Source organism: Eumetopias jubatus, unplaced genomic scaffold, assembly GCF_037043125.1.
Source record: "Eumetopias jubatus isolate StellerSeaLion01/CBP00866 unplaced genomic scaffold, mEumJub1_p1.0 scaffold_8, whole genome shotgun sequence".
Classification (NCBI taxonomy): Eukaryota; Metazoa; Chordata; class Mammalia; order Carnivora; family Otariidae; genus Eumetopias; species Eumetopias jubatus.
In genome coordinates, this window is record NW_028274814.1 from 54,772,470 (window position 1) to 54,793,734 (window position 21,265).

Consider the following 21,265-nt stretch of genomic DNA (forward strand, 5'->3'; position numbering starts at 1 on the left):
GATCAGCTACAAAATGCCTGGGTTGTAGCTTTCTGATTTGAATATCTACACTTCTGAGCCGTCTAAGTTAGATTAGCAAGATTTTTCATTCTATTGTATTTTTATTCAAATGCTAATCATACAACAATACAGAACATAATCATTCTTTATTAAAAAAAAAAAGAAGCTTTCTCAATAGTCCATGACTTTTTTCAATTATTGCTTAGACTAACCTTAATTATATCTAGGCTTCTAGGCTCAAATTTTAAAATATGTTTTATTTCAATTCATTCAAAAATCTTTACTTTTAAAAACAATGTTTACCCAAAACTGTATTCCCATCTCAAATCTTTCTAGAGGACCTTAAGCCAAAACAGTATCAGCATGGTTTGTTTCATCATTATTCTTCACATCACTGAGAAGTGTTTCCAATCCTTCCTCTGCTAATTTCTTAGAAATGCCTTTGCTTCATCTTGGGTCTCTTCATGTCTCAAAGAACATTAGAAAAAAAAATGACAAAAGTAGAGAAAACACAATCATTTCTCTGGTCCTTTGTTTTCCTATTTCTTCAACCTTGGGACTATGGGAGGCAATATTATTTACCTACTAACTCATATTGGTTTGCTCATATTTCCTTCTTTCTGATCAATATTTTTATTGGGCCTAGTGTGAAATGAAATACAGCCTCCTTTTTTTTTTCCCTTACAAAGCATATGACAGTGAATTTAAATTTTTTTTCATAGATTGCCTTTTGAAAGAACTTGTCATTACATATCTTAGCTATTACCTGAAACTTGTTCCCTAAAGAGTCAATATCTTCTAAGAAAAAAAAGAAAACTTAAAAAAAACAAAAACATGAGGTCAAATACATGGTCTGTCCAATTATTTTAAAATTTAGCAACAATTTAGCCATATAGTTTCTGTAAAATCACCTTTGTTATTAATTGGCCTTAGATTAATTTTTAATGGATAATATTTCCATCAAATGTAACTTGGAATTAAATATTTGAGACCATGTTGTAAAATAACTTGTTCTTCCTTCTCTGTTGCAGCCCAGCTGAACTATTCAAACCCTACAATTAACAAGTTTCTCTAGCTATCCCATAAAGGAGGTGGTTCCATTCCTTAGAGTAGAGAGAAAATAACATAAAAAATTAAAATGAAAATAAGTTGCTCTAACTGCCTAATTGAGCTCTACACACCATTTCTCCTCCTGCTTATGGTTGCTATTGTTTTTGGGTTTGTAGGGACCGAGCACCTTTTATTTTTACTTCAGAGATGGAGTACTTTATTACAGAGGGTGGGAAAAACCCACAGCGTTTCCAAGATTTTGTGGAGCTTTGCTGTCAAGCTTATAATATTGTCAGAAGGCACAGTCGACTGCTCTTGAACCTGTTAGAAATGGTAAGTCCCTTGGGGAAACAACAAAAATAATACGCTTCATTTATGTCTCTCTTTCAGTAGTCTATTTTTGCTAATGGCTTGGCATTCCCCAAAGAGCTATTCAAACCAGAAGGGAATGAACAAGCTAAAAGTACCATTGTATAACTTATAAACACATTTCTTAATAATTCATTCCATTAGTTCACAGTTATTGTCTCAAACATTTCTATTCACAATAATATTGATGTATTCAGGGGTTACCTCAGTATATTTTGATTAAAGATTAAGGACAGTAATTTAGAATATTGTATCAGTTGTATTGTGCTTAAGGATTTTTCGAAAGTATTTTAAAAAATACTATCTCATTTACACCCATAGCAACCCAATGATGTAGACCAGGCAAGGATTTTTCCTGGCTCCCCTCCCAATCTCTGCCTTTTTCCAGATTAAGAAACTGGGGGTCAAAATATAAGACAGCTTCCTAGCACCTCGACCAGAGAGTAGTACATTTAGTGGTGTCCATTGGTTCCTACTGAGTCATGCTCCTATATGTTCTCTGTTGACTTACAGTGGAAAATTTAAGTTTCATTCCACTGTCGAATGTTAAAGAGATGGAGACTAGATATACAGGGTGAAAGGAGAGGGATCTGATAGAAATATCTTCTTGGAGAAGGATGGGGTGATTCCTTTAGGCACATACATACACACTAGTTATTGTAGCAAAATGTAGGAGAGAAACACAACTTTGGTAAATCAGGAAGGTGTTTGGAGCCAATGCAATTATAAAAAATAGCTGGTTTAGAACCTTCAGATGACAATAATTCTACTAGATGCTGTTAAGGGCACAGACTTCTTACTTAACTCCAATAAAATGATGCTTCTCATCCATCAAATGAAGATAATAGTATCTACCTTGTAGGATTGATGAATAAATGACCTAATAGTGAATATTTTGCATGAACATTATACTAAGTGTTTTATGTGTATTAATTGATTTATATTTCATAATAACCCTATTAGGTAATTAATATAAAGCACTTAACACAGTGCCTGTCATGTTGTAAGGTTCAATTAATTTATTATACTAGATCCTATTAATCCAAAAGAGCACTGTCCAATAGAGTAGCTCCTACTCATGTGTGGTTACTTAAATTTAAATTAATTAGTGTTGACTAAACTTTAAAATTTAGCTCCTCAGTCTCACTAGCCACATTTCAAGTGTTCCATAGCCACACATGGCTAGTGATACCATATTGGACAACACAGTTATAAAGCATTTCCAACATTGCAGAAAAGTTCTATTGGGTAGTGCTGAATAAATGTTGACCTTGTTGCAATGAAGATTTGACTAGGTCCTTGTTTTAACTTTCAAACAACATATGCACCTTACTCTGTCTTAAAAAAATAGATATTTTAAAAAATACTATAAACATGTTGTCTTTCATGTATAAAGACACTTTTGTTTCTTTATGTGTGAACTGGGTATCTAAAGTTTTTCCCATTTCAAGAATTTTCAAGTTGGCTATTCCAATAATAGCTAATGATTCATATTGGTAGATTTGCATTCTATCTCCCAATTCTATTAGGCCATACTGCAATTATGAGATGGCTTATGGCTCATAATCTGTATTCACACCACAAAGGAAACTTTACAAGGACTAACTCTGTGATCTTGACTCCATTTACATATAAATATCTAGGTAGTATCATTCTAATATTCTCTGGGTCTCTAACAGGCTCTAAGTCATGAATCCATGAGTTCATGAGTACTGTGTGCCAAAAACTGTGAGGATACATTAACATGTGAGACCTAGGCAGACTTAAAATTTTCACTATGGTAAGGAAGATAAAATTCGTGTACACAATAAATGAGGTGTCCAGCATTTTTAAATGTTTATAATGTTATAAATAACTGCATACAAAGAGTAAGTACCATACTCTAACAACTGCTTGAACCAACCACAGACATTTTAAAAATAAACCCAAAGTAGAAAAGCACAAATACAGATTATGCTATTTCTCAGGTGACACTAAAATTATGCTGAATAACAAAAGTGAGCATATTAAGTAAAAGGACAGCCATTTGAAAAAATTGATTGAAAAAGCTATTGGTGGGCTTTTTTCTCTTGTTTAATAAACTTTTCTACTTACCTAAAAAGAAAACTTATAGCACATGTGTCATAAAATATAAAAAATTATTTTTATAAGGCACCTGGCTGGATCAGTCAGTTAAGTATCCAACTCTTGAATTTGGCTCAGGTCATGATCTCAGGGTCATGAGATCAAGCCCCGTGTGGGCTCCACTTTGAGAGGGAAGCCTGCTTAAAATTCTCTGTCCCTCTCCCTCTGCTCCTCCCCACTCACATACGTGCACACTCTCTCTCTCTAAAAAAAAAAAAAAAAAAGAGTTTATATAATGTTATTTCATGTAAAAGAAGTAGATGGTGTTTTATCAAGTACCTGAAGTAATTTTTCATAAAATAATATTAAAATCAAACGTTGAAGTTTTCTGTTACATAGTATGACGAAAAAAATCTCCCTATGTTCTAATTATTCAAGTCTTGACTTCAAGGCTAAGGAGGAAATTTTGGCAGTAAAAAGCACAAATTCAGATTAAGCAAATAATCTTAGATTTAGACTTTCACAGAAACTGAAACAGACCAGAAGCAATGTGGACCAATTAGACCAATGAATAAATACATATGGAACAGTAGTATGTTATTCCCTCTGTTTCTGGTCATTTACCTCTCCAGTCTCTGCTTTTGAGGTTTCTTTCTTATGGGATTCTATAGATAACCAAAGCATCAGTAAAGGTTTCAGGACCACATTTTCTCTGGCATAGCTTCCTATAAAATAAAAACCAAATTTAAATTTGTGAAAGATTATTTTCTGCCCATATGAGTAATCAATATTTCCCTCAATTCTCTCTCAAACTGACTCTTGTTGTATTAACTTCTTTTAAAAGAACTCAATCTACTACTCCATGACCCAGTTACAACTTGAGAAATAATTGACATGGGTCATAAATTCTAACTTCTGTGAATGGTTAGTATCCAGGATTATGAGTCACAAGTGTTTGGTGAATCTACTATGGAGTTAATGGCTCATCCCTTGTTGAGAGCAGCATATTTCCAGATATCCACAGTCCTTTTTATTTACTCCTGGGAGAAGCAGGGAAAAAATAATCCATGAAATTCCCATCTTGCTTAAAAGCAAAACATCTGTAGGAGACCCAAGAGTATTGCTGGCTGAATTCACTAACATAAAAGCCTGTATTTCATCAGCTTTTCTCTCATTAAAAAATCAATATCAGCTATTATGGAAGGCTCCCAAAGAACACAGGGACCATTCACCCAGTTTAAAATGTTTATCACACCCATTATTATATCAGATATTTCCCAGAAGAAATCTTTCTAACTGCTCTATGTGGTGGCAAAGAGTGTCTGTTTCCCTCCTAAGCAAAACTATCAAAATAGCTTTGGACTTAGTAGGAGGAGAACAGAAGTTGAAAATTTTAAAGTATTCCTCTCCTTTAAAAAGGAACTTATCTGTTTATCACCTGTATCTGTTCATTACCTATACTAGCTTAGCCACCCTCTCCCTTTCCTATTGCCCCAAATAAAGTTATCACCCATGTAATCTAGGCTAAGAGGGACTTGAACCACATCTCTGTGAGTCAGAGAACAGACATGATTAAGTGGACCCTGTTGTGAGGTCATCCATACTCCAATGGCAGGGTCACAATACTCAAAGTCTCCTCTCTCAACAAAGCTTGCACTTGTTTACTTTTAATCAACCACATAACAAGGAGAGAGCTGGATTCATCTACTTTGAAGCCATCTATACTTGGCAGTTGGTGTATAATGGGGTTGGGGGGAGAAGAAGGAGTATGTATAGGATGTATTTCCCAAGAAAATGTTTGACAGAGTTCTAAGTGAGCAGGGGTGAATTCTGAGTATCCAGAGAAACCAGAAAGCAATTCAGATCTAGGGAAGAAGCTCTTCTTAGCAAATGGGCAATCATAGTCTGATAAAGGGGAAACTTTCACAATAAGTATACACATGTCTATAGAACTAGTACAAAACTGAAAAGATAAAGCCTAATCTAGACTTTAGTTGCTGCTGGAAATATACTCTCTCTGGTTGATTTTTAAATTTCATAGTCAGTCATTCATTCATGCATGCAAGCACACATTATTTCACAGACTTTCATTAAGTTCTATTTGCAAGGCACCAAGCTTGACAATATTAACAATTTAACATCAAATAACAACTCAGTTCTTGTCCTCAAAGGACTTCAAATTGAATGTGATAAACATATATGTGAACAAAACATAGTACTTGAAAGAGGTGTGACCAAGATTGGATTGCTGTACAAAGAAAGCAGTAATTAAATCTTACCAAGAAAATCTGTGGTGCTTCAAGAAGAAAAACATATTTAAGCTGCACTTTCAAAAGGAATTTCAATAGTTAAGGAGGGAAAGGAAAGGAATCTTGGCTGAGAGAAAAATATAAGTATGTGTGGAGGCTTGAAGAGCATGCGCATGACATGTGTTGGAAATAGAGGTAATCAAATGTACCTAGTCTGTGGTACAAAGGAAGACCTATATAGAAATAGATGAAGTGACAGATCACAGTTAGATTATAAAAGACATTTGTGACCAGAATGAGGATTTTGGACTTTGATATATAGACACCTGAGAACCTAGAAGTTTCTTTGCTTTTGATGAAGAGAGTACCATCATCTAGCTTGGATTTTAAACAGAAGTTATGTAATTAGAGAGAGAGGGATTAAAGAACTAGAAAAAGGCTACTCAAGTTATCTAAGCTAATGAAGATGAGGAGCTGAACTAGGATAGTAATTGCAGTGGGAAGGGGAAAGAATACAAGAGATCGTTGAGATGGTTTTTATAGAATAATGTAACTGACATTGGGAGTCAGGAAGAAGAATCAGATGTGAAGTTCTTGTTAACTGGACAATGGTGGCAGTTTAAATGGCACTGTGAAACAGGAAAAAGGAATTTATAGAAGAAGAGAATTTGCTCAAATTTAGATATCATGTATTTTGATGATCCATGAGGAGAAGCAGTTAACACCTTTCTAGTACTACCTGATCCATTTCATGGTTTTAATTACTATCTGTTAATGACTCCCAAATCTATATTTACAGCTATATGCTTTAGATTCCACCCAGCCATCCAAATATATCCAATTAATTATCCAACTCTACTTTCTACATATCTTTAAAATCCAATAAATTATCTTTTTTCTTTATTCCTAAACATTCTCCTAGTTTAGTCTTTTATTTGGCTTCACTTTAATCCACGTTCCCTAAATAACAACGATGATCTTCTTAAAACACAATTCAGTGTTTTCATGCCCATTTAAAAACACTAAAAGAGCTGTCTCGCCTTTAGGATAAAGTACAAAACTTTTATATTGCTAAAAGATCTTACTCTACTTACCGCTTTAGCCCCATCTCTTGTCACCCATCCCCAGGATATCTTATGTTCCAGAAGCTCTCCTGGAATTCTTTTTGTGAACTAATGAAAGATGTCTTGCTTTCCTCAGTACATCTATGTATGCTGTTCCCTCTGCCTGAGTGCGGACAGTGGGAAAGGACAACAGCTTCAAATCCATTTCTTTCTTGCTTGAACTTCATCAAGTCAATCACAACTTCACCCACCTTTCCTAACCATATTCTTGCTTTATCCTTTATTTTTCGCATTAGTAGCATTGTTCTTAACTTCCCACTACTGTAAGAGTGCCTTTATTCCAGAACAGGAAATAACTTATCATCTTAGTCATAGAGGTAATGTTGACATTCTCCTCCTTCTTCTCCTCCTCCTCATGCTCCTCCTCCTTCTTCTTTTTCAAAGTTTAAATTTATTTCAGAAAGATCTTTTTCTCAAAAAATATTTTCTTTATTTTTGCCTATAACTAAAAAGAGTATTATCCCTTCAGTCTACATTATAGTATAAACACAGTACATTTCCAAAGGTTGGCAGAAAAAAATATCTGAGACTTAGTATAATTTTATCTTTACTTCATTGCTTTAATAATCTTTAATAAATGGAATCACCACTTAACTAGGGAAAATTGTGTTTTTAGAATATGAGTCATAGAGTCATGAAAGAATGTAAGATTAAGAACCAGAGGGATGTTTTATACTCTGTGCTTCCACACCATTTGATCTGGACACTTCACTTACACTTTTGGGGGGATTAAGTTTTTCTTCTTTAAAATAGATATTGCAATATAATTTTGTGTAACAATTTATAAGCATAAATCCTTTCCTTACTCATTAACCATTTGATTGCCCTAGAACTTGTTGGGTATTCTTATCTCTACTTTAAAAGAGAAAATGGAGATTCAAAGAACTTAAGAAACTTTTTTCATGATTATTCAAATTTTGAATAGTAGGTCCAGAGATTCTGACACTAGAACCCTAATTATTCTACTGTCCAGTGCTGAATATGCCTCTTCTACAAAAAGACAAGGTGAGGATAATCATACTATCACGCTTACTTCACTGGCTTATGATGAAGATAAAATTAAATTATTAATCTGCAAGCACTTTGACAACTTTATTGGTTCTTCTTATTATTACTATTGTTTGTTGCTTCTGTTAGTAAACACAGGAAGTAAAAAAAACATGAATTATATCCATTCATGTTTACAAACTGAAAAGTGTTGTTATGTAAATTTAAGTTTATATGTATTTGTAGAATTAACCAAGTAAGCTTAACCAAACTTAATAAGTAAGATTTGATTTACATTTAGTCTGAGTTCTTTTGTTTTTGTTCTGTTTGTTTTGCTAAGATGATACATGCAGGATTGCCTGAGCTGGGTGGAATCCAAGACCTGAAATATGTGTATAATAATCTTCGTCCACAAGACACAGACCTGGAAGCAACAAGTCATTTTACCAAGTAAGATTAGCTGTGAATGTATGAGTGTACATACACTCATGTGTACAGATACATGTTTCACATTTGAGTTCATTTCAGGGTGAACAATCATTGGTATAAAGCTGTCATTTCTAGAACCAGCCTGTGTCTTCTTTCCCAGAGGATGGAAAGGGAGCAATGTGAATGTCTAGCAGAAGGCCTTAGTCAGTGTTTCTGTAGCATGCTATTGTTTGCTACCCAACCTCTTCATCTAATACATTGCTCAATAAGAGGTCACAAAAAAGAGCAAGGCTGACATAAATAGATTGGTTGTTCTACTTGAACTGTGTCCAGGAAAACAATTTAGAAAAAGAGATTTATGATGAGATATGGACTTACTACTTTCATCTCTAAGGCAATACAAATATTGGAATATTTGGTCACTATCTTTTATTTTTAATCTATTTTTTACTAAGCAAGGCTGGGAAAACACTAATGTACATCAAAGTAAGAGTCTGGGCAGAATACAGTGAATATTAATTGGACACAAAATCATTGTCAAAAGGGTGGTGCATTTTATAATAGAAGATTCCTTTGAACTTCAATATTTGAATGGATAGCATAATTGCTAGCAAGTTTTAGGTGCTCAATAAACGTTAGCCATAATTATTATCATAGTAAATAGTTTAAGTAGAGAAATAACAGTGCTTTTTCCTGTAACTTCTTAATATTAATTCTTTTTGAGTCTACTTTTTAATTGTTTTGATACTTTTAACAAAAAATTTGTAAGTACAGATTATACTCTTTTTAATGTATGTATGCTTTGTCCTTCTGAGGAAAACAGTATTTACAAAATCTTTCCAGCCAATTATTACTTTTTCTCCCCTCCATCCAGAATGTATAGTGAGGGCTCTCTATTACAATGGACTAATGAGAGTTAATTGGGACATCCTACATACTTGATGAATTTCACTTTTGCAAAGAATCTTTGTTTTGTGAACTCTAATTGAAAGGCTGCTATTGTGGTTGAGTAGAAGCAATATGGCATAATTATAGAAGACTAGAACTGGAAGTGCCCTTATACTTTATTCTGACAATAAATATGCAAAAGGAAACAGATTCAAAGAATTAAAGGTCTTGCCCACAATTAAAGAAGTAGTAAGAAACAGAGCTACAATTAGGGACCATAAAAGTCCTTGGTCTAGGGTTTTTTGACATTCAATACTGGAAACAATATATCATTAAGGAACACCGGGCAGAGCCCTTGCCAAAAATATACCTTCTTGCTACTTAATTTGTTTCTGAAATTCTACCACTAGAGATTTTTTAGTGGAGTCTGGTAGGTTTTCTGAGTCTTTAAAAATGCCCTTTAATAGAGGGAACATTCTGCATGGAGCACTGGGTGTATACGCAAACAATGAATCATGGAACACTACATCAAAAATTAATGATGTAATGTATGGTGATTAACATAACATAGTAATTTTTAAAAGATGCCCTTTAATTGTAAAAGTTATCTCTGAAAGAAGCATTTGTTTATGTCCATTTAGAAAGCTACAAATATTAGTTGACAATCATCTGTGGCCAAAGCCACTAGCTTGAAGATTTTCGTAAGTGTTCCAGATCCCTGGTTTTGTGGATAATGAACACTCAAGTTGCCTCAACTAATGGGGCAGGGGATTTGTGTGAGAAATCCAAGGGAAAGGCTAACAACTTGCCTCAGAAAGAGCAGAAGGTCTTCTGTCCCAGAGCCTAGAAGGTCCTTTGGAGTTCAAGACAGCTCTAGGATCCCATCAGCAGGAAGCAGTCTTTCACTCTAGTTACTCAACCCTAGTCCAGTTAACTCCATCCTAAGGTCACATGGTACCAAAACACAGCCCTCTCAGGCTATTCCATTAGGATCTGTGTGGGACACCTTTCTTTAAAGTGAGCTACTGCACAACAGGCACAATGATTGATATGTCAGCAGAAGCAGGTAGGGAGAGAGAAGAGGAGCATGGAGAGGTCCAGAAAAGGTAGAGGTTGGAAACATGTGATTAGGTTAAAGCCTGTGTTTGATGTGTCATTGTTTAGATAGTTTATAAATAGTCCCTACTACCATTTAAAGCAAAGGAAAAAAACTATATATCCGATGAAGAAAAGCTCTTTCAGGCTCTGGCCACAGGAAAATGCAGATAGGCTTTATTTGTCCACCAGAGTTCCATCCCTCCACATTTCCTGACTTCAACTGACACATCCATATCTGTCAAAAGCAGAATCTTAGATATGGGTGAGCTTGCCTACGTTGACTTATCTCCCCTTCCTATCAAGAGATTGTGAACTAATATGGGAAGTAGATCTGAAACCACTAATCTCCTGGCAGCGAGCTAGACCTCATTATCTTGCCTGCATATCTCTGCCAGGCTAATTTTCTCACTTTCAGATGTTATATAGTATGTTCTGTTAATTAAACTTCTTTCTACAACTTTATGGTAAAAAACTTGTTCTCCATTGGAGACTTAAAAAGCATCTAGTCAAGGGGCGCCTGGGTGGCCCAGTCGTTAAGCATCTGCCTTCCGCTCAGGTCATGGTCCCAGGGTACTGGGATCGAGCCCCACATCGGGCTCTCTGCTCGGCAGGAAGCCTGCTTTTCCCTCTCCCACTCCCCCTGTTTGTGTTCCCTCTCTCGCTGTGTCTCTCTGTCAAATAAAAAATAAATAAAATTAAAAAAAAAAAGGCATCTAGTCAACTAAATGAGGGCACATCCTTTCTCTGTTCAATAATTGTCTTTGACTTGCCTTTTCCTACCACTTACTTTTCAGGACCTTATGATCTGATTGTCTTTATCAAGGTTTATCCACCCCACCTCCATTATTCCCCAATGAGTCCTCTTCTGGGTAGATAAATTTCTCAATATACATTCATTCCTCTTTTGTCTATTTAGCGCATCAGAAATTCTTCCAAGGAGGGCCCCTGGGTGGCTCAGTCGTTAAGCGTCTGCCTTCGGCTCAGGTCATGATCCCAGGGTCCTGGGATCGAGTCCCACATCGGGCTCCCTGCTCAGCGGGAAGCCTGCTTCTCCCGCTCCCACTCCCCCTGCTTGTGTTCCTGCTCTCGCTGTCTCTCTCTGTCAAATAAATAAAAAAATCTTTACAAAAAAAAAGAAATTCTTCCAAGGAATCATAAAATTACTGGAATAGAGGGCGGAGTCTGATCTAACTTTCAGTTCTACTTATCCTTTGAGATGCTGGACCATTCGCACCTCATCCATGAAACCCTCTCAGATTATTCTAGTGGTGACTAGTCTTTTCTTCTATAATTCTACAGAACATGTACTATTTCCTGCTATACTTAATTTATTACTAAATTACATGTTGTCTAGTATATCACCTTAATATACTGGTTGGTTATGCCAGTTTCTCCCAAGTAAAACAGGGAACATAGTCCCATTTTTCTACTTTTAAAAAATATCTGAATGTGAAACAAGTTTTATTCCCCCTAAGATGTATTTAAAAGTTTAACAGAAAATCCAATGTAAACATCAAACATTAAGTTTATAAAAATTATATAACAATGGCTAACATTTAACATAGTACTTCTTATGTGTCAGGCCCTGTTCTAAGTGCTTTTCATGTGGTAACTTGTTTAATCATCATAACAAGTCTGTGAGATTATATCATTTTAATGTACATTTTTAGATTAGGACATTGAGACCCCAGAGAGGTTAAGTAATTTGCCAAAGGATATAGCCAGCTGTAGACAGAACCACAATATGTATCCAAGGGTTATGCTCCAGAGTGGGGGTCTTAAACTCCACCCTGTGTGCTTAAAACCATGTCTCTCATATGCAGGCTCTTGGGATAGGCTGGTTCATAATGCAGACCATAGTTTTCTCAAGGTCCCTTAGAGCCCAGTTTGGCTACAGTTTGAACAAAGTAGATCTTTTCTCAGGCAATAATCTTCATATCCTGAATATGCCAAGCCTTGAGGGAGGACAGATGTCCCTTCCCAGTACTATTATCTCTGTGCCATCACCAGGTGTCTTCTGGATGTTTGGTTTAAGATCTGCTATAATTGTTGCCCTGGGGGACCACCATGGGATAATTTGCCTAGTGACTCCAAAATAGTCACCCTCTTTCCTTTTTCTGTTTTGGCCCTTTAACAGATGTCTTGAACCTTTCTCTATTTTTCCCCTTGTCTGCTCAGAGAAAGGAGATTTCTCTCATGGGAGCATAGACTCACTCTCCCTTTAACTTCCAAGAGCCTGTCTCAGTAATATATTTTATCCTATAATCTCAATCACATACTTTTATTTTTAGATATGATTTAATGTGTTTTGAGTTTGCCTCTCCACCTGTTCTCTAAATTCTTTGGTAAGCAAATGTAGATCAAGTGTTGAGAATCTTTTCTACCACACAGCACTGTGAAGAACCTGTTATGGAGATTCAAGAAACCTCAATTAATTGTGACTGTGATTCTTAACCATTTTAAAAAGTTACTTATAATTTTTACAACTGATTATAGAATATTTCTTTTGTCAATACTTAATGTATAGAGTGAATTTATAAAAGTAGACTGAATAATTCAAAACAAGAGTGGAACCTTAAATGACATGATCCACATGGTTAAAATTAATGCTAAAAAATATGTGCACTTGCTCATTTTTCTATGTAAATAATATTGTTATCTTAAGCTGTGTTCTCTGACATCACATGGATTCCAAAACTTAAGGAGGTACTTGAAGTGTAGACATCAGTGCACATAATTTACTAAAAGAGAAATGAAGTTATGTAATGGATTCAGCGTTAGTGCTGGTACTTCAATGAGTAGTATTAACTCTTTTAATATACTTATGAGCACTCCTGTTTATTTAAAGTCCTTGTTATCTTTGTTCTGATGGGCTAAAAGTGCTTTATGCCACTGTTTATTCTGGTATTACTACTAAAATATAAATAAAAATAAGATAAGAAAATCCACCCTCCACCACCACCACCACCAAGCTCACAGATCTGGGCCATGAATGAGGACTAAGCCCTCTGAGACACAGCATGTGTGGCTACCTTAAGTACCCTAGTCTTGACTAGGTATTAGCATTAAGAGGCTGCCCTCTTGACATTGTTTGAGACTTAAAAGAAAGAAATGACTTTTCCTGCCTCTCCAAGAGAGTACTCAATTTATGAACCATATAGGATCCTATCTTATTCTTGGGTATTCACATTCAGGGTTAAGAGATGATCGTAAGAGTTTCAGAAGATGCTGTACTCTACATGGCATTAAAAATTGTATTATAATTAATGGTATTTAGAGGAAAATGAGAATAAAATTGGTTTACTGGCCACGAAGGTTTTTCACAGCACTGCCAACTCTTCTCTCTGCTTCCCTTACTTTTTTCTACTCACCTTACAGCTGAGTGCTGTTGAATAGAATCAAGACAGTCTCATGACTCAGTTCCTGAAATTGATACTCTCATGTAATATCTCTGCCGAGCTCACTGCTAGGCAACAAAGGCAGCGATCCATTAAAATGTTGTCCGAATGGGTTATTTTAGAATTTTCAATCACTTTCAAACCTCGGATTAACTGTCATTAGAAACAGATAACTATTTCACAGACCAGACTGGGATCATTAAGTATAAACTTCCCTGCTTACCTCCCTCCCACATACAGATCATGCTTTTCACTTCATTCATTTTCTGCCTCAAAAATGTGAGAGGAAATTTTCCATGTATTCCCAGATATTCCATTTGGCCTGCCACACAGATTCTTTGATTTAACAAGTATAAGATCTCTTTCCCTTAGGCTAAAACTGAAGGCAGCTTGAAGCAAAACACAAAACTCCAAACTTAAAAAAAAAAAAAAAATGTGTATTCATGAGGTATTTTGGTAGCAAGAACCAGAGATTTTATCTGATACCCTTAGAGAAAAGTGTATATATGGACTCAAACTATAACCTAACAAATTCCAGAAACCAATGGGACCTGGCTATTTTCCAGTGGAAACAAAGACCTTCTACTCTGTTTAATCTACCTTTTTGCCCATTGACCAGTATTCTCTAGTCTAAATTCCAGAGAGAAACAGCCTAATTGACTTAACTAGTTGCCTTTGTCCCAAATGGACAGGATCCTTCACACAAAGCCATCATGGATTCTGTTGCCCATCCTTACACTTATCATGGGCCACTCCTTGACAAAGAGCAGACTAGAGTTTCCTCTCTGAACTTTGAGCTTTAGAGAGAACGATCTTAGTTATAAGGGGCCACTCAACTGCAGAGCAGGCATGATGACTGTCCCAAGTACAACTATAAAACCACTGGAAATGTCAATGACATCCAGAAAGAGTGCCCCTGGACTCCCCCTAACAGAGCCAGAGTCTGTGAGCCACCTACAGTGTGCAGACATAATGCCAGAAACTCCCAGTGTTTCTGTTACTCCTCCTTAGTTATTTTTCATGGCTACAGGGTGAGACGAGACTCTTTGTGCTCAAATGTCTCAAAACACAGTTCAGTGGCCTTTTGTGTTTCTCTTCAAAATTGAGAAAGAAAATATGGGACAGGGATGCAGATCCCTGGATTTTTTTATCATTAAATTTTCTTGATGCTTTTTAAATACTTGGCAAATTGTTTATCTCATAGATTGTTGTAATTCCACAAATATGGGTCAAAATTTTCCTTTGCCTTAGATTAACCATTATACCCACAGAAACAAATACTCACCAGAAAAACAAACAAACAAAACAATAGAACCTGGAGGAATTAACAATCATGGTGTCCAACTTTCTCTAAATTAGGAAAGCAAATTTCAAAGAGAAATGCAAATTCAAACAGGTGGAAGTTCCCCTTTCATTGTGAAAGTCTCCCAATTAAAAAAAAATGAATTATAAAAACAATCTGAACTAAATTGACTTTATAAATTACTTTTTTAACTGCAGGTATAATACCTTTTACAATACTGTATTTCCTAAGTTGCGTGACCCAGTCACACTCATTACAATGTTTGATAGCTTAGCTGTTGTTCTAAATTTCTGCAGTAGGAGAGTTTCTGTTTTTGAATTATATATGCTACATTGAGAATTTGCCCAGTTTCTCTAAATATCAAGTCATGGTACACCTTAGCTATTAGCTTTTAAAAAAAAAGATATTTTAACTCTTTGGGAGACTATCAGTCTAAAGGTTAAGAGCATTTGGAAAGTTCAATGTACCCACCAAGAGTGCCAGAAGTTATTATTAACAAAAGATGAATAGTCCAGATGGCGCTGTTTCACAACAGCCGATCACCCCCCCACACCTACCTGCATCAGCCTACTCTCACCAGCATTCCTGACCCTGTGAGTTACACACAACCAGACTGAAGTTATTTACTATTTTTAAATATATTTTTTTCACATTTTAAAGATTTTTATTACCTTTATTATAGCACCATTTATCACTATGGATTTTTCTATATTATTGCATGTTAAGATTTATTTTCCTGCTTTGTGTAAGATTTCATTTTAATACCATCAATAAAATAAGCTGGCCTGGGGGGGTCAGTGGGAATAGAAACCTGGAATATCATTTCACTGGAATAATACTTATACATAATAAGACCAATCCATCAACCTTTTTCTAGTCCCTTTCTTCCATTTGCTCTGATTTGGTTGGTTTTTTTAAGTATCTTCCCTAAGAAAGTGTAAGAATTACTTATTGATAGTCAGGACCATGGAGCCTAGAATTCTTGTTTGTATGCAGAGTTAGGTGCCTGTGATGACATTTACATAAGGTTGACTAACTTTGTAAGTAAATTGTGAAGACTTCAAACTTTAACTTGGAACACAGCAAAGTTTTTTGTGTGGTTTTTTGTTTTGTTTTGTTTTTGTTTTTTGTAAGCTAAGTTTTAAACAAGGAAGCAAGAGAAAAGGAAAAAAAAAAGAAGAAAAGAAAGAAAGATAAACCTGGCCCTTGTTTTAACCATTATCTAATTTATTTTTTGTAGAATTTCAAGAGTTTACCACAAGTCATTTTCCAAAAAACCATAAATCTGCACATTTGTTTTCTTTTGTATCCCTCTATGTAGTTTCTACCTTTGGGGCTCATATATATTCCTTTCTTTACTTATTTAGTAGTAAGCTTTCTGAAATAATATTTGCATAATATTATTCTATTTCCAATTACTTTTCATATGTTACCTAATTCAATTCTGTCAACAGTCTTGGGGGAACGTCATGGTTTAGTCATCACCTATGTTTTATAGATGAAACAACTGAGTCTCCTGGTAGCTAATTGACTTTCTTGAGATCATGGGCAGAACTAATAAGTGAGTTCAGTATAGAGCAAAATTGATTTCTTGCATAATAGATGCTCTTCACAGCACCTTAAGCAAAATCACATGGTAATTTTTCACATGGTGAAAAATCTTACATGTGGGACTCTTAATGCTCTGATAACAGATAAATATAGATTTTTTTAACTTAGTGTCTTCAGGTTAGGTGAAAGAATATGGTAAGGAAATATCCAAATATCTCAATGTTTAACAAGAAAATATCTAAATGCTTATAACCATGTATCTCAAATTAGGGTGCCAGGCCATCAAAACCACAAGGATTACCATGAGATATTCTTTCATAATATCAATTTTATTTAAAAGTTAGAACATGAAGCTTAAATTTTTGTGTTCATACATGTGTACATACATGTGTAGCCAGTCATCTATTTTTCATGTCAGACAATCTTGAATTTTTAAAAATAAAAATGCATAGAGAGGAACTTGTTTTATTGTATACCAAGGATGCATCAGCAATGATTATTTACTGAATTCATTTCAGAATGGTATTGGTTTTTTGTTTAAAAAATGTGAGTTTGAATACTTATTGTTCCAGTATAAACTTGTAACAAAGTAGGAATTATCTTGATAGAGCACTTTACAGGCTAAATATGAGAAAGTTTTGGGAAGATATTTAGAGATTACAAATTCAACATTGAACTATGATTTTTCTTCATGGAATAAAAGAAATTGTGACAGAGTTGTATTAAGTCATTGTTCCCTCTGAATCGTTAAGAATGACTCATAAACCTGGACATTCAATCAGTAACTCCAATATAAAAAGAAAAAAAAAGCAGTGTACTTATCACACACGCCAAAATCAACGCAACGAAAATGAAGTTTGGAGGTTAGATGAAGAAATTTGTTCATGGGGAGTATGAGTCACTTGAAACTCTTCTATTTATATATGATAAAATTACAGAGTCAATGGTAAAATAAGAATGTTCTTAAACAAATTCCTTCACAGATAAAGTCTTTTGAAAATATTTCCCTGAGACTATTAAAGAGACTGGCTAGTAAAACAGGTATTCCATCAAACCACAAAATGATATAAATAACTTCAGCAATAGGAATATATTCTTGAAATTTCCATCCTGTTGCCTCAGAAACTTTGCTCAACTGGCATTCCACAGCATTATAGACACCTCTCCTTGGTGGTTGTTCTGATGTGGCTCACAAAGCAGTGAAAAACATTTGCCCCTTACGGTCACATATTGTATAAATGCGAGTTCAAAAAATATTATAATATTTAATCTGAGAAAAAAAAACCTACCGTTCTCTGAATGTTGAACCTGATGTGGAAGATCAGACCTCCTGGATTCAACCCAGTTTTCTGAGACTGATAAACTCAATTGCTCATTCACACACACACACATAGCTAGGAAACATGTTCGTAGCAGTTGTTTCTAATGATAAGCAATTTAAAATATTTATGTCATATGAAAAGGTGAATATATTATAAAGCAGTATAGACTTTGTACAGTTTAAGATAGGACATAAGGCTTAAGATTTTATGGTTATTGTATAACCCTTTGGACTATGTTCCCTGGCTATAAAAAATACCGTTAAATGTTTTTCTAAGGGTTGTTTTTATGTAAAAATTAAAGGATCATTATTTTAGTGCCTTTATTCCACGTAAGAATTGCATGCTAAATCTATTTAATTGGCTAATCTTAAAGACAAAGTTGAAAGACTGTTTATTATAAATAATCCACAATGAGAGCAAAGACGGGAATCAGATAAATATGAGTTGAAATTTTCATTACTACCTTCTAAATAATGTCACCTTTGGTATTCATTTAACCTTTCTTGGTCTTTTTTTTTTAATCAACTGCTAAAACAATTTTACTATTTTCTTATAAGGATGAAAAGATTAACATAAGGCATTCAATGCAGTGCTTGCCAAAGAATATAGACTCCCTGAAGGCAGAAATCTGATTTTTCTCTACCTCTATGTCCCAGCACATAGAACAGTGCCTGGCAGAGAGTTAAAAGTGTTTATCAGGATGATCTGGAGGTTTCTCCTAAGAAATTTAAGAACTGGGTCCTTCCAGCTGGGGCTTTGAACCTGTAATATGAGGATACTCCCAAGTATAATCCTGCTGATGCTGCCATTAAACAAAATAAATCATAGGGCTACCACCTACATAAATCAGATCCTTGCAGAGGCCTGTAACCTACTACTCTCAGGTCCCCAGTACCAGATTGGGTCATATTAAAAAGCACTATTCTATCTGACCTGTTAAATCTGTCACCTATGAGATAAGAGATGGATTTAGATGAAAGTCTACTCTAAAACTATAGGCTTATCATAAAAGTTCATCCTTCATCTCAAGTCTTCTTAGATTTTAACTGTTTGGACAATGTAGGGGTAAGGCATGGATGTAGTTGAGATTTTGTGAAGGTGAGTACATCAGAACTTAGGACATATGGTTCATAGCAGATTTTCATGAGAAGAGAGTACATGCTGTCACCCTAGAGTTTCCACCACAATACATGAAATATGTTCAGCAAATATTTGTTGAATGAATAAATGAATGGTTGGGTCTCCATAAATCATGATTAGCATTGTACTCATACTACTATTATTATCTCCATTCTTTAAACTATGAATGAGAAAAGAAATGAATGTTTTATATTATACAATATACCCATAAATTCATAAAGTCAAAGAATATCTTTAAGAACATGAACAATGTGGAAATGAATAATGATCAGAGTCATATTTTAACTTATTTAACAAATTTTGGCCTAGATTGATGTATAATAATGGAAAATTTTGGAATTTACTTAAAGAGTCTAATACCAGAACAAGATAAATGGGTTTGAAGCTTTCTAAAATTGAGGAGAAAATTATTAAACATTATTGAACTACATTGTTAACACTGAGGACATGACAAATTAGTCTAAAGAAGGCATTGCATGAAAACTTTGATAAATGCCAACCCAGAAAGTCGTATTTAATTATGTTCAACATCCATTCCTCTTAGAAAATTTTATTAAGCTCAGAATAGAAGGAAACTTAGATAAACATCATACTTTTAAAAGTGGAAAATTGCAAGCATTCCCATTAATGTCAGGAAAATGATAATAATGCCTTTATATTGATAAGTAAAGCCTTATGCTTAAGTTTTAGTATATTGTTATTTTCCATTTGAATAAGACAACAAAGAAGATTAAAAAAAATGGAATAACAAGAGTCAGTAAGGTAAGTAGTTACAAGATAAACAGTCAAGACTGAGTGAAAAAGATTAAAGGGGAAACGTTATATGATCACCTCAATAGACACAGAAAATGTAGTTAGTAAAATTTATAATTACTTGTCTCTTAAAAACTCCAGAAATAGAAAGGAATGTCCTTAGCTAAAACTGAACAGAAAACATTATACTTAATGGTGAAACATTGAAAACTTCTTTGTAATCAGGAACAAACCAAAAATGTTTGCTATCACCGCTTCCATTTAACATTGCAGTGCAAAGGTAACAAAAACTATCATTTTTGCAGATTACATGAGTGTGTCCATACAAATTTCAAAAGATCATACAGAAATATTGTTAAAATCAATGAGAGTTTAAAATCTATTTACAGGCGCCTGAGTGGCTCAGATGGTTAAGCATCTGCCTTCAACTCAAGTCATGATTTCAGGGTCCTGGAGTCGAGCCCCGCTTTGGGCTCCTGGCTCAGTGAGGAGTCTGCTTCTCCTTTTTCTGCTACCTCTCTCTCTCCTGCTCATTCTCTGTCTCTCTCTCTGTCACAAATGAATAAACAACAAAAAAATCATAAAATCTACTTACATATTATCATATGTTGGTTAAAATTTAGGAAAAGATAGCATTTACAATTTGCCATTAACAAATATGTGTTCAATTAGGGAATAAATCTAACAAAAGACATGCAAAATTTTCACAGGAAAAAAATCTAAACTCATAAAGAGAGATGTAAAACAAGACTTAACTAAATGAAGAAATCTACCATGCTTACCAGGTGCATGTCTTAATATTGTAAAGATGTTAATTCCGCCCAAATTGATTTATACTTTCAATGCAATACCACTCAAATCCTTACACATTTATTTTTTCTATGGGTGAGCTTGATAAGCCGATTCTATGGAAGAAGGTATTTGCAAATGACATATCAGATAAACAGTTAATATCCAAAATCTATAAAGAACTTATCAAATTCAACACCCAAAAACAAATAATCTAGTTAAGAAATGGGCAGAAGAGGGGCGCCTGGGTGGCTCAGTCGTTAAGCGTTTGCCTTCAGCTCAGGTCATGATCCCAGGGTCCTGAGATCAAGCCCTGCATCAGACTCCCTGCTCTGCGGGAAGCCTGCTCCTCCCTCTCCCACTCCCCTTGCTTGTGTTCCCTCTCTCGCTGTGTCTCTCTGTCAAATAAATAAATAAAATCTTAAAAAAAAAAAAATGGCCAGAAGACATGAATAGACACTTTTCCAAAGAAGACATCCAGAAGGCTAACAGACACATGAAAAGATGCTCAACGTCACTCATCATCAGGAAAATACAAATCAAAACCACAATGATATATCACCTCACACTTGTCAGAGTGGCTAAAATTAACAACTCAGTAAACAACAGATGTTGGTGAGCATGCAGAGAAAGGGGAACCCTCCCGCACTGTTGGTGGGAATGCAAACTGGTGCAGCCACTCTGGAAAACAGTATGAAGTTTCCTCAAAAAGTTAAAAATAGAACTCCCCTACAACCCAGCAATTGTACTA

General features: G+C 35.0%; 1 protein-coding gene across 1 annotated transcript in view; it reads left to right on the forward strand.

Moving 5' to 3' along the window:
- PIK3C2G (phosphatidylinositol-4-phosphate 3-kinase catalytic subunit type 2 gamma) overlaps nucleotides 1-21,265 on the forward strand; it is a 344,412-nt gene that overhangs the window by 244,961 nt on the left and 78,186 nt on the right. Inside the window, 2 exon segments of the mRNA XM_088025563.1 lie at nucleotides 1,227-1,383; nucleotides 8,184-8,293. Coding sequence (XP_087881689.1) covers nucleotides 1,227-1,383; nucleotides 8,184-8,293 — 267 coding nt within the window.